The sequence below is a fragment of the Argentina silus genome (assembly GCF_951799395.1).
Source record: "Argentina silus genome assembly, chromosome: 3".
NCBI lineage: Eukaryota > Metazoa > Chordata > Actinopteri > Argentiniformes > Argentinidae > Argentina > Argentina silus.
Genome location: NC_139657.1, coordinates 24,928,683 through 24,941,660, shown reverse-complemented (window position 1 = coordinate 24,941,660; position 12,978 = coordinate 24,928,683). Strand labels below are relative to the sequence as shown.

Below are 12,978 nucleotides of genomic sequence, written 5' to 3'. Positions count from 1 at the left end.
CTATGACACTCTTAAAATTAGCTAAAAATGCATCAACAAATCACTCAGTAAGTTGAATTGAGTCCATCTTAATGCAAGGATAATAGTTAATGTAATGTTGGAATTAATATCTTTTCAAGTTGAATTTCTTGTCACTATGCACTTGTATACATTTATTCGTCCTTTTAATAAGAAAATGTATATACATTTTTACATATGGAGTATGATTTATGATTATATGTATTATTCTTATGAATTTAAGAAAATGCCCCAGATTTTTACAAAATGCCCTAAGAAATTAGTCAACAGGGGTAAAATGTGCCCCCTACAAAACAAAAAAATGTCCTACAGTGGGATCAGCCAATGTCAAGGACCAACAACATTAGCAAATTGAGGGAGGAGATTCTTGGCAGGTTAGCGTTAAAAAGGGACATTGTTCCTTTTTTTTTTGCTTTAGCTTAGTGTTTCTCCAGTGTTTTCTCTATTAACTACATTTTCTTGTCTCTGTAGTGAAATATTGTTAGCAAGTTAGCAACAGCTCTGTGTTTCTTCCCAGGCCTGCCTTCAGCCATCCAGCAGAGGAAGATGGAGGAACTTAGCGCCAAGCTACAGGCTGCTGAGTTGAGAGTTCAGGAGGCTGAGCATGTGGCAAAGCTAGCCGAGGTCGACGCCAGGGACAAGGACAAAGAGCTCAGTGACGCTCTGAACCTCATGAGGCTCTATGAGTCTGTAAGTCTGCCCAGTCACACATTCTTACTTTCCTGAGTTTCAATGAGCCAAATCATTTAGGTCAAGGATCATCTTTGAGCCAAGTCGAATGAAAAAAAAAAAAAAAAAAGGTCCCAATATGGATCAATTAAGACTAGCTTTGCTTCTTTCTTAAAATCCAGTCTGTCAGACCTTGAACTCCAGATAAGTAACTATGAAAGCAATTGTTGTGTTGACATACTGCAGGGCACTGATGGTTTGGAAGCTGCCATTGCTGAGATCAAAGATTGCAAAAACCAGATAAGAGTACGAGACCGGGAGACTGAGGCCATGACCAAAGAAATCAACCAGCTGGAGATGAGAATCAACAACCTCCTGGATGAGAATGAGGACCTTAGAGAGCGACTTGGTCAGTGAAAAACAGACAAAGTCCTTTTGATTTGCTATATTCTCTAACATTAGTAACAGCATTGGCTAGACTTTAGCTGTTGGGTTTTCACTCATTCTTAATTATTGTATCGTCCTGGACATTAAAAAGGTCTGGAGCCAAAAGAGGAGGTGGATTTGTCTGAATTCAGGAGAACCAAAGCTCTTAAACAGCGGCACTACAAAGCGGAAAACCAGGTTCTCACCAAAGAGGTAATGTAGGACAAGAGGGAACATTAGATTATCTTGGGTCTTCTGCCTGTAGCCCTTGTTGTCTCATGACCCCATTTGACCACCATTTGATCTCTTTCCACAGATTGAACGTCTGGAAGAGGAGAGACTTGAACTGAAACAACTAATCAGAAAGATGGTAAAGGACAAAGGTAACTGCCCTCATCACTTCCCCTGCTTCAAAGTGTAGGACAGGCATAAGCTAATATACGTACCGTGTGTACAGTGTAAATATTTGTTGTAGTAGTTCACTACAACAATTTTAGTCTGTACATATATTTTGCTTTAGAATAACAAGAGCTGATAACAACATTGTTCTCCATTGTAGGGATCACAGTGAGTAGCTCATTGCTAGGGGATGACGCCCGACCCAACAGATCCATCCAAATGCCACCAAAGCAGACCTTCAGTTTTGCAGATGAGGAGATCAATCGCAAGGTGAGCTGCTGCAAGTGGAGGTGATGGAACAACGTCTTATCTTCAATGTGAATTTATCATCGATTCAACCTTTAAATGGGAGGCTTTGCATGAGCTAGTGATTCGCTCGAGAACTGATTCATATTATCATTACGAAGTGTAAACCAGTCCACAGAGGTAAGCCGCAGTTATCTATGTAACAGATGCATTGAATCTGTGTTTGGTTGTTATGTGACATATAAGCTTTGCGTGTCTTACCACCCTTCCACGCTTGTTTGGCAGTATGAGCATCTGCAGAAGGAGCTGAACAACAAGGAGAGGGAGCTGGAGCTACAGAGTACACAGTCATCTCAGTGTAAAGCCAAATGTAAGTACAGTACAGACAAGGGTTGTGTACAGTGATTGATCATACTTGCATCATTCTTCTAACACTCACTAGATACTATTGAACTATTATTAACAGTTAAGTCAACAAAGTTCAAACATATTCTCTCTGTTTCTCTAAGTGGAACACTTGTCGCGGGAGAATAAACAACTGGAGCAAGGCATGAAGGAGATCCTTCAGGCCATCCAGGACGCTCAGCAGAAAGCCCCCTCTCAAACGGGTGTCACCATTCCCAGTCTGGAGAGGCTAGTCAATGTAAGTGCAGTCACATTATAACCGCTGTCCACATTTGGCATGTTGTCACACCTCAATCTAAGCCATTGTTTGTAAGAATCATTAATAGCAGTTATAGTGCTAATGTGGTAATACGTCATATTATACGTAATATGTCATGGTGGTTGCAGTAGTTAGTTGGCTTTGTAGTCATAGTTATGATAGTGATAGTTATGACATTACATGCCTTGTGTTTTGATATTGTTTCTTCATATCACTTGTTTGTATCATATAAACTGGGAACATATCATTCAATGGCTTTTAACAGTATAAGGCAAAACTCCTGACGGCTATCCCACACCTTTTAGGCCATTGAGATCAAGAACTCAGCAGGGATGTTTGATACCAGCCTTCACCTGAAGGCCCAGTTAGACCAGCTGATGGGGAGAAACGACGAGCTCAGGCAGGAAATGAGGTTGGCCCGGGAGGAAGCAGCCAGCACCTTGAGTCAACTCATAAAAGCCAAAGAAAAGGTATCCAGTGGGCTTAAAAAGATATGGAGTGATAGGGCCAAGTTACTGTACATGTTTTCATTTTATTTCTTCTTTTGCCAACTTATCATTATCTTGCCAATAAACATACTGTTTGGCAAGGTAACAATGTGGTGTGGTTAAAAGCAGAAACAGTCAGGTTATCCAGGCTACAAATAATTCAATGTTAAGTAATTAACATCAAGTGCTTCAAGTGATTCAAGCTAGTGGCAGTTTATGCCAATCATAACATTTCTCTTTTTCTTGAGCAATCTCTAAAGTTCCTAAGTTCCTAAGTTCCTAGTTCCTAAGTATGCACACACAGCTACCGTTGATCCCATTTCTCTCTCACTTCTGTTTGTCAGTTGACCCATCTGGAGAGCGAGGTGGAGGCTCTGAGGAAGTCCGGTGGGAGCTCAGTCGTCTTTAGGACCCTGAATCTCCCTGAGGATATGGCACCGTCCAGCACAGAAGTCATCAGCTCTCTGAATGAGTACGCAGTCCGACTGCTGCAGGTCAGTCTCCCAACTCCGGCACTCTGGGTCTCAAAAAGTCAATGAATGTGTCACTCTCTGTAAAACGATCTGAGAAACATTTTCATGAAATTCTTGTAGGAGATGAAGAACAAGGAGGAGTCGAGCAAGCAGCTTGTGGCAGCCTTTGAGGAGTATAAGGGGAAGTTTGCCGTGATTCGCCATCAGCAAGGACTCCTCTACAAAGAGCATCAAAGGTAGGTCACCCAGTTATGCTTTATCTAGTCTCTCAACGACAGACTCTAGAGTCTGTCAGATATAACTTGTTTGATGGTTACAGGCAGATCTGGGTGAGCTGATGATGTTGGGCAAAATGTAATTACTGACAGATCATAGCACCCAATATCACAAGCGAGCACATCCTGTTTTGAAATTAAAAACTTCAAACAAGCTTTTTGTTTTTAGACTGTTGGGCATCTCCATTGCTAACTTCTAACTAACTGGCTATCGTCTGTAAACCACTAATGAAAAACAACAGCATGTGGCTGAGCTTTTTCAGGCTCAATAAAGAATTTCGTCCTCACATCACATTGGGTCATTTGAAAAGAGGCTATGCCTTACCCATAAGAGGAACAAGCTTTGGGTCAACATAACAGCGATGCTGGGCACTCCACCCCCATAAGCAAATCAGGGTTAAATGATAATGTGGGCAGTCTGGGCACCACCATTATCATTGATATTTGTTTTAAAGAGTACCCAAAGAGTCCATGTATAATTTGAGCCCAGCACACCAACATTCAGGAAACTGAAACTCAAAGTTGACGTAAACACATAACACTAGTACCCACTTGTGCTTTGATTTAGTGAGAAGGATGCCTGGCAGAAGGAGAAAGAGACGTTTACAGAAATGAAGAACAAGCTGGAGGAGCAGAAAGAGGTGGATGCAGTCAAAATCAAAGAGTTCAATGTGAGTCACTGCTAGTTATTCTTTTTCATGAAAAAATGTTGATAACGTTTTCAGAGGTCACCTGAATGTATTTCATTATAGGCGTTATGCATTATTTATGTAAACTGTTCTAAAAAGCAGTGACATGTTCTGAGTTTGTAGAAAATCAACGTGGCAGAAGACACATTGTAGGAGTTTTGGTAGAAAACTGTAATTATCCCCAATTGGAATTTATTTTTGCGGTAGTCATCCACATTTCAACAAATCAAAACATACTGTAGCACAGTATGAAACATCTTGCACAGTTTTGCTGGGGTTCCATGTAACAGCATGTCAAATTAATCCAAAATGTCCATCAAAGTTTCTTTCAAGAAATGACCTGTTGTGAGTGACCCTGCCATGCTGAGACAGCAGCCGAATCCCCAACTACACAACTAAACTACTTGTTTCTCTCTTTACAGTCAAGTAAGACTGTGAGCATTAGACACTAATAATTCATGAGTGACAATTTAAGTTTAAGGGAAACATCCTACTGTGATTTTGGACTGAATAACAATGGACTAAAATGGACAGTGGCCAAGATGTAGCTATTGCCGATGGAGACTGTGGATGTCACGGCACACCGGTTCTATGGTAAACGGTTCTATGGTAAACGGTTCTATGGTAAACCATTGTGTCAAACTCTAAGGTTATCATACCAAAAGAATTTACGTTATCGGTTACCTAAGGTTATCGGTTCACCGGTGTTACTGCTCAATGTACTGCTAAAACTAGTGCCAGTGTGTTCCACAAGCGAGGAGCTAAGAAGCCAATTACCAACTCATTATCAGCTACTTTTTGACCTTCATAAACGACTTTTAATTTACACTTTATCTATGATCTATTGATAACTGGCAATCAAAACACAAGCATTTTCAGATCAAATCTGCGCCACTCAGGTGAAATTAAAACGGTTAGATCAGAATGTGAAAGTATAGTACACAACAATAAAAACATAATGCAACATAAATGATTTGTGTTAAGGAGGGAGAGTAGCAGTTCTGAAGAAGTAGAAGTATTCCTTGGCCTACCAAGCCATTTGCGATTTCTGAGCTCACCAGTGCTTTCTTTCCTTTGAATGATCCAAACTGTTCATTTTGGTAGGTTTCTGATATTTCAGCCTCATAATGGCTTCATTGACATCTCTTTGGTCCTCATGTTGACAGACACCAATAGCAGACTCCAATGGCAAATGCAAAGGCTAGAATCAATACTAGACATTGACAGCTCACTTATGTCTGCACAAATGATGTGACCGAACACACCTGACTAACCAGAAACACTTGTCAAGACAATTTTCCAATACCTCTGTTGTCCTGACATTTCTAAATGGTGAAACCAATCTGAAAAAAGAAAACATTGAATTAAAGCTGAGAATCTCTATTGTAACATCATCTTAATTGCTTGATTTCAAATCCAAACTGTTGAAGTATAGAGCTAAAAGAAGACAAAATGCTTCCTCTTTCCACTTATGGAGGGCACTGTATACACAAAAGGACTGAAATTACCTTGTGCAAACATGTAATATTGTGTAAAACAAAAGTACCATGTAGATAAGAAAATAAAATAAAAAAAATTCTATTAAGTATTTATCTTCACACTGTGTACAACAGCACTGGCTGGATGCCCTGCAGAAGGACCCAGAGGAGATGCGGAGGCAGCTGGCGGAGGCAGCCCGTAAGATGACGGTGCTGCGGGTGAACGAGAAGTCGCTGACACGCCGCTACACCACCATGCTAGAGATGGGGCAGCACCTCCGCAAGGACAACAATAAGCTGAGGGACGACTTCACCACAATGCAGATCTCCGTCACCGAGAGGATTGGTTACCTGCAGAGATACAAGGTACATGTGAACAGGGAGACTATGGCTTGCATGTAAATAGTACGTAGATGGGTTTACTTGATAAGTTGCTGCAGGCATAGAAGGCATATCAAGTATACATTACAGGCTACCGTTTACTAATACAATGTGTATTTTGGATAATGTATGTGTGCATGTAGTGCTATAGTTGTGAAATGATAGATTCACAAGGTATGACACTGGTTTGGAAAATTACTGTTCTGAAACACTCATGACTTGATGACCACCACCAGTTACCACGGTAGTTCCTCGTTTTATCCCATGCCTCACATGAAGATCCTAACATTCTGCCCCTCATTGTCCCTTCATTGTAGGAAATGGCTGCATTTAAGATAGCAGCCTTACAGAAGGCCTTGAATGACAGCATCCCCTCGTCAGAGCTGGAGAGGGCTAACAAGCAGTACACAGAGCTAACAGTCAAATACAGAGACATGCTGCAGAAGGACAACCACCTTGTACAGAGGACCACCAATCTGGAACATCTACAGGTATCTTCTGCTCATGGTGCATCGTATGCAGTAAGGCATGAGATAGTTGATGCTTGCTTGTCTCTTGAATATTTACTTTCAGTATTATTCTGATGATGATCAAAATGATTATATCGTAACAAAATAGACAGACAGAAAATAAAAACTAAGACAGCATTGATCACTACAGTGTTGGAACCATGATGACGACAATATTCATTTTCATTCTGTATGTGGTCTGTGAGATGCTGTATCCCTAGAAAGGCGACTGATAATGTAAATTCAAACATGTGATTTAGTGGGACTAGTAGATCTGCCTTACTATTGTAATATCAAGCACATAAAAAGTGTCATAGGATTCAGGTTTTACTTGGAATTTACATGTTATTATAATGAAATGATGTATACTGAATGAAATATGAAGGCAAAGACGAGTATAGTTTTATGTCACATTTTTGCTAAATATGTGAAGGCACCCAGCCGATACAAGGATGGAACAAACGTTTGAAATATCCTATGCTCTTCTCCATCACAACTTATGCTCATTTCCTTGGCCCCCTAACTTATCGAATGAGCCCATATGCTCAGTTTATTGGCGACCCAGACCCTTACTGTTTTGGTGTTTTTTTTGTACTAGATTGAGAATGTGTCCCTTGGAGAGCAAATTTCTGCCCTCAATAAAGAGCTGGAGATTACCAAGGAGAAACTACATACTTTAGAGCAAGCGTGGGAGCACATCAACACAATAGGTAAGTTATACAACTGAGTGTTTGTTTAGTTGTATGTTGTTAATGTGCTTGCTTCAGCAAGTCCAACTATTGTTCTTGCTCATACTCATACGATTGCTGGGCTTGCTAGCAGACTCTAAAGGAAAACGTAAAGACTAGACAATCAATACTATCAATACTAGACATTGACAGCTCTCTTATGCCTGCACAAATGATGTGACGGAACACACCTGACTAACCAGAAACACCTGCCGGGAGGGGGTCAGGCTCAGTAGGAGTCACTACAGTTTGTGTTTTTTTGTGTGATTATTTTTTTTTTGCCTTGATTTTGGAAAATTGAAAATTTGAATTTTCTCATCCACCAGACAACTTGGTTGGTATACCAAAACATTATGAAGTTTGAATGCCCTGATCTCATTCCTTACCCCTGATGGGCAGTTTTCAAAACCAACATACATCATGGTTCATTCAATTTAAAAAGATACAAGATAAACGATACAGGGGGTACCAGCGTAGGGCACAGCCCCTTAATTGTTGACTCACCGTGCCGCAAAAGTGGCACACACTGAAATAGGCACGCGTCGAAATGTATTTGCATGGCTACGTGGTGGAAGCCTCCTTAAGCTGTTGATTCCCGAAGCTAGACGTACATTTTCTTTGCTTGAACCACAGGTGAGGAGAGCAGCTTGGGCAAGGCGGCCAAAGGTGTGGCCAACAGCGAGATTGTGTCTGCCTCCAGAAGGATCACTACACTGGAGATGAAGGAGCTGAACGAGAGGCAGAGGGCTGAGCACGCCCACAAGATGTACGAGCACCTCAGGAACTCCCTCAGACAGGTGGAGGAGCGCAACCTCGAGCTGGAGACCAAGTTCGCAGAGGTAGGGGAGAGAAAGGGTATTTATAGAGATAGATTAGTGCCTTCATTATTGTATATTTACAATAATAAAGGCACTAATCTGTCTCCTTGGCTGGCTGTGGTAGGCCTCACAGTGGCCGGGGTATGGTTTTAGGGCTGGTTACCCTCAGATAAAGACTAATCCGAAATTGAAATGCATCTTCAATGGAGATTTTCTAGTCTATTCTAAACATTTTATTTAGTCCAGGCTTTATCTGTGTCCAAGAAACCGGTCCATAGGGTTTAGGCCACACAGTGATAGCCGTTAATGTGTGTTTACTTGTGTTGTTCAGCTCACAAAGCAGAACCTGGCGGCTCAGAGGACGGAGCGGGAGCTGAGAGACGAGCTGGCGGACAGCGTAAGCAAAGCTGTTAGCGACGCTGACCGTGCCAGGATCACCGGGCTGGAGAAAGATGAGGCAGAGCTAAGAGTTGAGGTTTCAAAGTATGTGTGCTCATGTGACGTCTATCTGGTGACAGGAACTTTCTTTGTGCCGTTCCAACAAGTGGAAGTTTAAGTCTTAGGCTACCAGGTTCACCTTAAGTCTTGTGTCCCATAATGGGACAAATCACATCTTGAAATCTGTGCTTGTAACCTGGAATTTTCACACAAATCTCAGACTGACACCAATTCATGAATTGGGGGGAAGTCAGAGTTGCATGCGTACAGAACATAACTCAAATGATAATTTGGCCCAGTGTGATCAGCGGTGATCATTTCTTGAGTGGTGATACTGTACGTATGTGGTGATACGTTGATGTAATTGTTATGTTGATGCATCTGTGGTCTGCAATGCTAATGTGTTGCTGTGTCTCCAGGTTGCGGGAGGTGACAGACGTGGCCAAGATGCAGGTGTCAGCCCTGGAGACAAGACAGCAGTCCAGAGAAAAGGAGGTGGAGGCTCTGAGGAGACAGGTCCTGGACTACCAGGCAAGACAACCCAACCTCAAACTGTTCAAATGTAATATGTAACCCAATTTAATATTTAACTGATCCTCAACCCATCCATACTATGCAGTTTAATTTAGCTAGAGTAGCAACTCCAGATCATGAACCAAAATCCATAGCATGATTTAGGAGTAAGATCCTTTATCTCCAGTTTCATAGTTGACTCAACAAGAATTCCACAAGTATACCATTGATATCAAAAACAAACAGCTGATAAACAACGCTAGTACTATGACTTGGTACGCCTAGAGTCAGTTAAGTCCAGTCCAAATTGCCCTAAAGGGTGTCCTGCTTTTAGATTATTGTACCTGTGTTGTACAAAGTTGTATATTTCACTTTACAGAGTTGTATGTTGTGTAGATGCTAGAGGTCACTCACATCTGTCTAACAACTAGCATTGTTGCTAATTGTTTCCCCCCTGTCTTGTCCTGTATTCCCCCCAGTCCCAATCAGATGAGAGGGCTCTCATTGCCAAGCTGCACCAACACATTGTCGCGCTGCAACTCAGCGAGTCAGCTGCCGTGGGCAAACTGGAGACCACCGTCACTCGCATTCAGCAGCTAGAGGCTTTCAAGCTCCGCGCCGAGCAGAAGCTGGACGCCAGCGAAAGGTCCTTATACCTGGCGCGCCAGGAGGGCCGAAACCGTGCCAGGCATCTACGGCAGACCGTCCAGTCGCTTCGCAGGCAGTTCGCCGGCACCCTGCCTTTAGCTCAGCAGGAGAAGTTCTCTCAGACCATGATGCGCCTTCAGGAGGATAGAGGGAAAGCACAGGAGGAGAATAGAAAAGCGGAGGCGGAAAGAAGGAGGGCGGAGGGGACGGCGCAGGAGCTGACGCTGAGGTTGAGGGGGCTCGAGGAGCTTATAGCTACGCTGAAGGACGTGAAAGGAGCACAAAAGGTGGGCAGAGGAATGATGGAAGTGTTAACCACTAGCCAACTAGGTTCTGAATGAAGTTTAGTTCTGCTTCTCTCTAGCAGCATGTAGTACTATCCCTCAGCCTCTCCGTGTCCTCCATTACAGAATGTACTGTAAACAGTAGCTTGAACTACTCACTGAAGTGCGGTAGTGGTTCTATCTCTCCTCATTAAACCCCGGTATTGATGCTTGTTAGTTTTTCACGCTAAGCCTAGAACTGCTACCCTGTTGTACACTAAAGCCCAGTTTGCTGTATACTGATAGTCTGGGTCAAGGGAAGATGCGCCCCTCATTCTCTAGTTTTTATAAGGGATTTTGAGATCTGATCGCTACATGGCCTAAACAATGTCCTATGGATCAATGTTGGGTGTTTCTCATTTAGTTTATTTGATTGTGAGCAGGTGAACGAGTGGCACAAGAAGATGGAGGAGTCTCGTCTGCAGGAGCTGAGGCGGGGCAGGGAGCTGGGCATCCAGAGGGAGGAGATCAGATACCTGAAGATTCTGGTGGCAGAGCAGGAGCGTGCCATCCGCACACTGGAGGAGGACATTGTACAGCGAAACACTGTGAGAAAGAGACACACACACACACACACACACACACACACACACACACACACAGAGGAACTGAGTGTGTAGTGGAATTTAAATCATGGTATTTTGAAATAACATACCGTTAACCAGAGCTGTTGATTCATTCAGAGACTTTATTCACAGAGAACGAAGCCGGGTCAGGTTTGCAAAGTTGAACACACCTTTCACTTCCGTTACCTGTCCTTTTATAAACATCACACAGGTCAACGCCCTTCATTCAAATTCCTGTCTACTTATACCAATAATATTCAAGAACTACATTTCGTCATCCCGGGGCTACACCCCCTTTGGCTTGGCGCCGATCAGTCTACTGGAGAGATCAATTGACCTAGGCTGTTTTCTAAAGCCCTTTTGTCCTGGCTGTTTACAACTGTGTTTGTCACCCATCCATCCTGTCCCTAGATCACTCGATCCTGTTTATACAGCTGTGTACCATTTTACTTCAAAGCATTCACACCCTCAAGTCAACCCCCACTTATCTGATCTCACCCCTCTGAGATGTTCCAGGACCCTCTGGTGTCCTTGTGACCTTTTCCCCTAGGTGTGGGATTACAACCCTTATATTGTCTTTAAATCTACCATAAGTGTACAAACACACACTTCACGCACTTGGAGCATTAGAAATGGTCTGAGTGGTCATTTACACTTGAATTGGTTACCATCCGCTGTAAATAAATCAGTAAGTGAATTAACTTTACACTAGCTTCCAATGAATCCTATGTGTTAATGTATACTTGCTGGCTTAATCTAGTAATCTACTGATATAATGACCAATAGACTTCTCAACTCAAGCACTGTAACACCTTTTGTTTGTGTTGACATTAAAAGCAGTTTTGCACATGACACACACACATACACTCTCTCCTTCTTTAGCTTCAGGAGGAGCAGCAGTTGTCATGGGATCAGCGAGAGGTGGAGTTGGAGCGCCAGCTGGACCTCCACGAAAAGCAGCAGAATGAAATCCTCGGGACTGCCCAAAAGGTAGCATCTAACTGCAAACAGACGTGCATTGATTTACAATACACTAGTGTCCATACTGTCCTCCAATAGGAATGAAATGTATGGTTTGAGTTGGAATCGAATCACTTTTAATATATGCTCATTACTATAATTGAGTATGCAATATTAGATTTTGAAGAGCCTATTTAATTTTTTGGTTTACTTTGTGTTCATACATAGCCATATTAGATAGAGGACATATGCACAATTTTAACCCAAGCCTCTGGTTGTTGTAGTTTGAGGAGGCCACAGGTGCCCTGCCAGACCCCAGCATACCGCTGGCCCACCAGCTGGACTTTGCGCTGAGGAAAATCAAAGAGCACATCCGCACCATCCTGGACACCCAAGCTACCTGCAAAACTCTTGACGAGGTACACCATTTATTTTGTCATAGCTAAATAACTTTTGAAAAAGACATGAATAACCATGAACTTACACTACACTAACATTGGGATAGTTTAAGGTTCTGTTCATATGAAAACAAAAGGAAATCATGTTATACCACTGACATTTATTTGCCAAATTTGCTCTGTGAATCTCTTACCTGTTTTTCCCTCTCTCCCCACTCCCCTGTGTAGAAGCTGAAGAAGAAGGAGGCCAGCCTGTGGAAGGTGGAGCAGGACGTCCTGTCCAGGGACAAGGTCATAAATGAGCTACGTCTTCGCCTGCCTGCGGCTGCTGACCGGGAAAGGCTCCTGGCCCACCTGGCCAAGTGTGAGGACAACCCGGCGGAGAGCCAGCCTACCCTCAAGATAGCCCACCAGACCATCAACAACCTGCAGGGCCGCCTGGACCAGAAAGAGGAGGTGCTCAAGAAGTACCAGAACTTGCTGTCCCGGGCTAGACAGGTACAGCACTGAATAGAGAACAATTACTGTATAGCTGAGTTAAAAGTAGCAAGCCTGCCAACATTTGACATTAACTACATATTTCTGGGGAAAGTATGCATCTTGGGTACAATATTACAACATGAATCTTACTAGTATTTTATTGATAATGTCATTTTTGTGTGTGTGTGTGTGTGTGTGTGTTGTTTGATGCTTCATTCTGATGGCTCTGGCCCTCATCTAATCCCAGGAGCAGGAGGAGATCACCAGGAGACATGAGGAGGAGGTGAGGATGCTGCATCAAAAGCTGGACCTGCACTCTGATACCTCCCTGGACCGCTTCAAACAGACCGCACTGGTAAGCATACTGTAGATGAATGTCCTCTTCCTCCAA

At 42.8% G+C, this 12,978-nt stretch overlaps 1 protein-coding gene across 1 annotated transcript in view; it reads left to right on the top strand.

Annotated features, from left to right (window-relative positions):
• The window catches only part of cep290 (centrosomal protein 290), a 30,638-nt gene that overhangs the window by 7,312 nt on the left and 10,348 nt on the right, over nucleotides 1-12,978 (top strand). Inside the window, exons 13-35 of the mRNA XM_083666374.1 lie at nucleotides 536-708; nucleotides 934-1,096; nucleotides 1,226-1,326; nucleotides 1,430-1,496; nucleotides 1,673-1,782; nucleotides 2,044-2,128; nucleotides 2,268-2,401; nucleotides 2,728-2,892; nucleotides 3,255-3,404; nucleotides 3,504-3,619; nucleotides 4,227-4,329; nucleotides 5,961-6,191; nucleotides 6,524-6,697; nucleotides 7,314-7,425; nucleotides 8,077-8,282; nucleotides 8,593-8,744; nucleotides 9,119-9,230; nucleotides 9,692-10,147; nucleotides 10,567-10,731; nucleotides 11,632-11,739; nucleotides 11,994-12,128; nucleotides 12,336-12,605; nucleotides 12,835-12,942. Coding sequence (XP_083522500.1) covers nucleotides 536-708; nucleotides 934-1,096; nucleotides 1,226-1,326; nucleotides 1,430-1,496; nucleotides 1,673-1,782; nucleotides 2,044-2,128; nucleotides 2,268-2,401; nucleotides 2,728-2,892; nucleotides 3,255-3,404; nucleotides 3,504-3,619; nucleotides 4,227-4,329; nucleotides 5,961-6,191; nucleotides 6,524-6,697; nucleotides 7,314-7,425; nucleotides 8,077-8,282; nucleotides 8,593-8,744; nucleotides 9,119-9,230; nucleotides 9,692-10,147; nucleotides 10,567-10,731; nucleotides 11,632-11,739; nucleotides 11,994-12,128; nucleotides 12,336-12,605; nucleotides 12,835-12,942 — 3,596 coding nt within the window. The remainder of the gene's footprint in view (nucleotides 1-535; nucleotides 709-933; nucleotides 1,097-1,225; nucleotides 1,327-1,429; nucleotides 1,497-1,672; nucleotides 1,783-2,043; nucleotides 2,129-2,267; nucleotides 2,402-2,727; nucleotides 2,893-3,254; nucleotides 3,405-3,503; nucleotides 3,620-4,226; nucleotides 4,330-5,960; nucleotides 6,192-6,523; nucleotides 6,698-7,313; nucleotides 7,426-8,076; nucleotides 8,283-8,592; nucleotides 8,745-9,118; nucleotides 9,231-9,691; nucleotides 10,148-10,566; nucleotides 10,732-11,631; nucleotides 11,740-11,993; nucleotides 12,129-12,335; nucleotides 12,606-12,834; nucleotides 12,943-12,978) is intronic.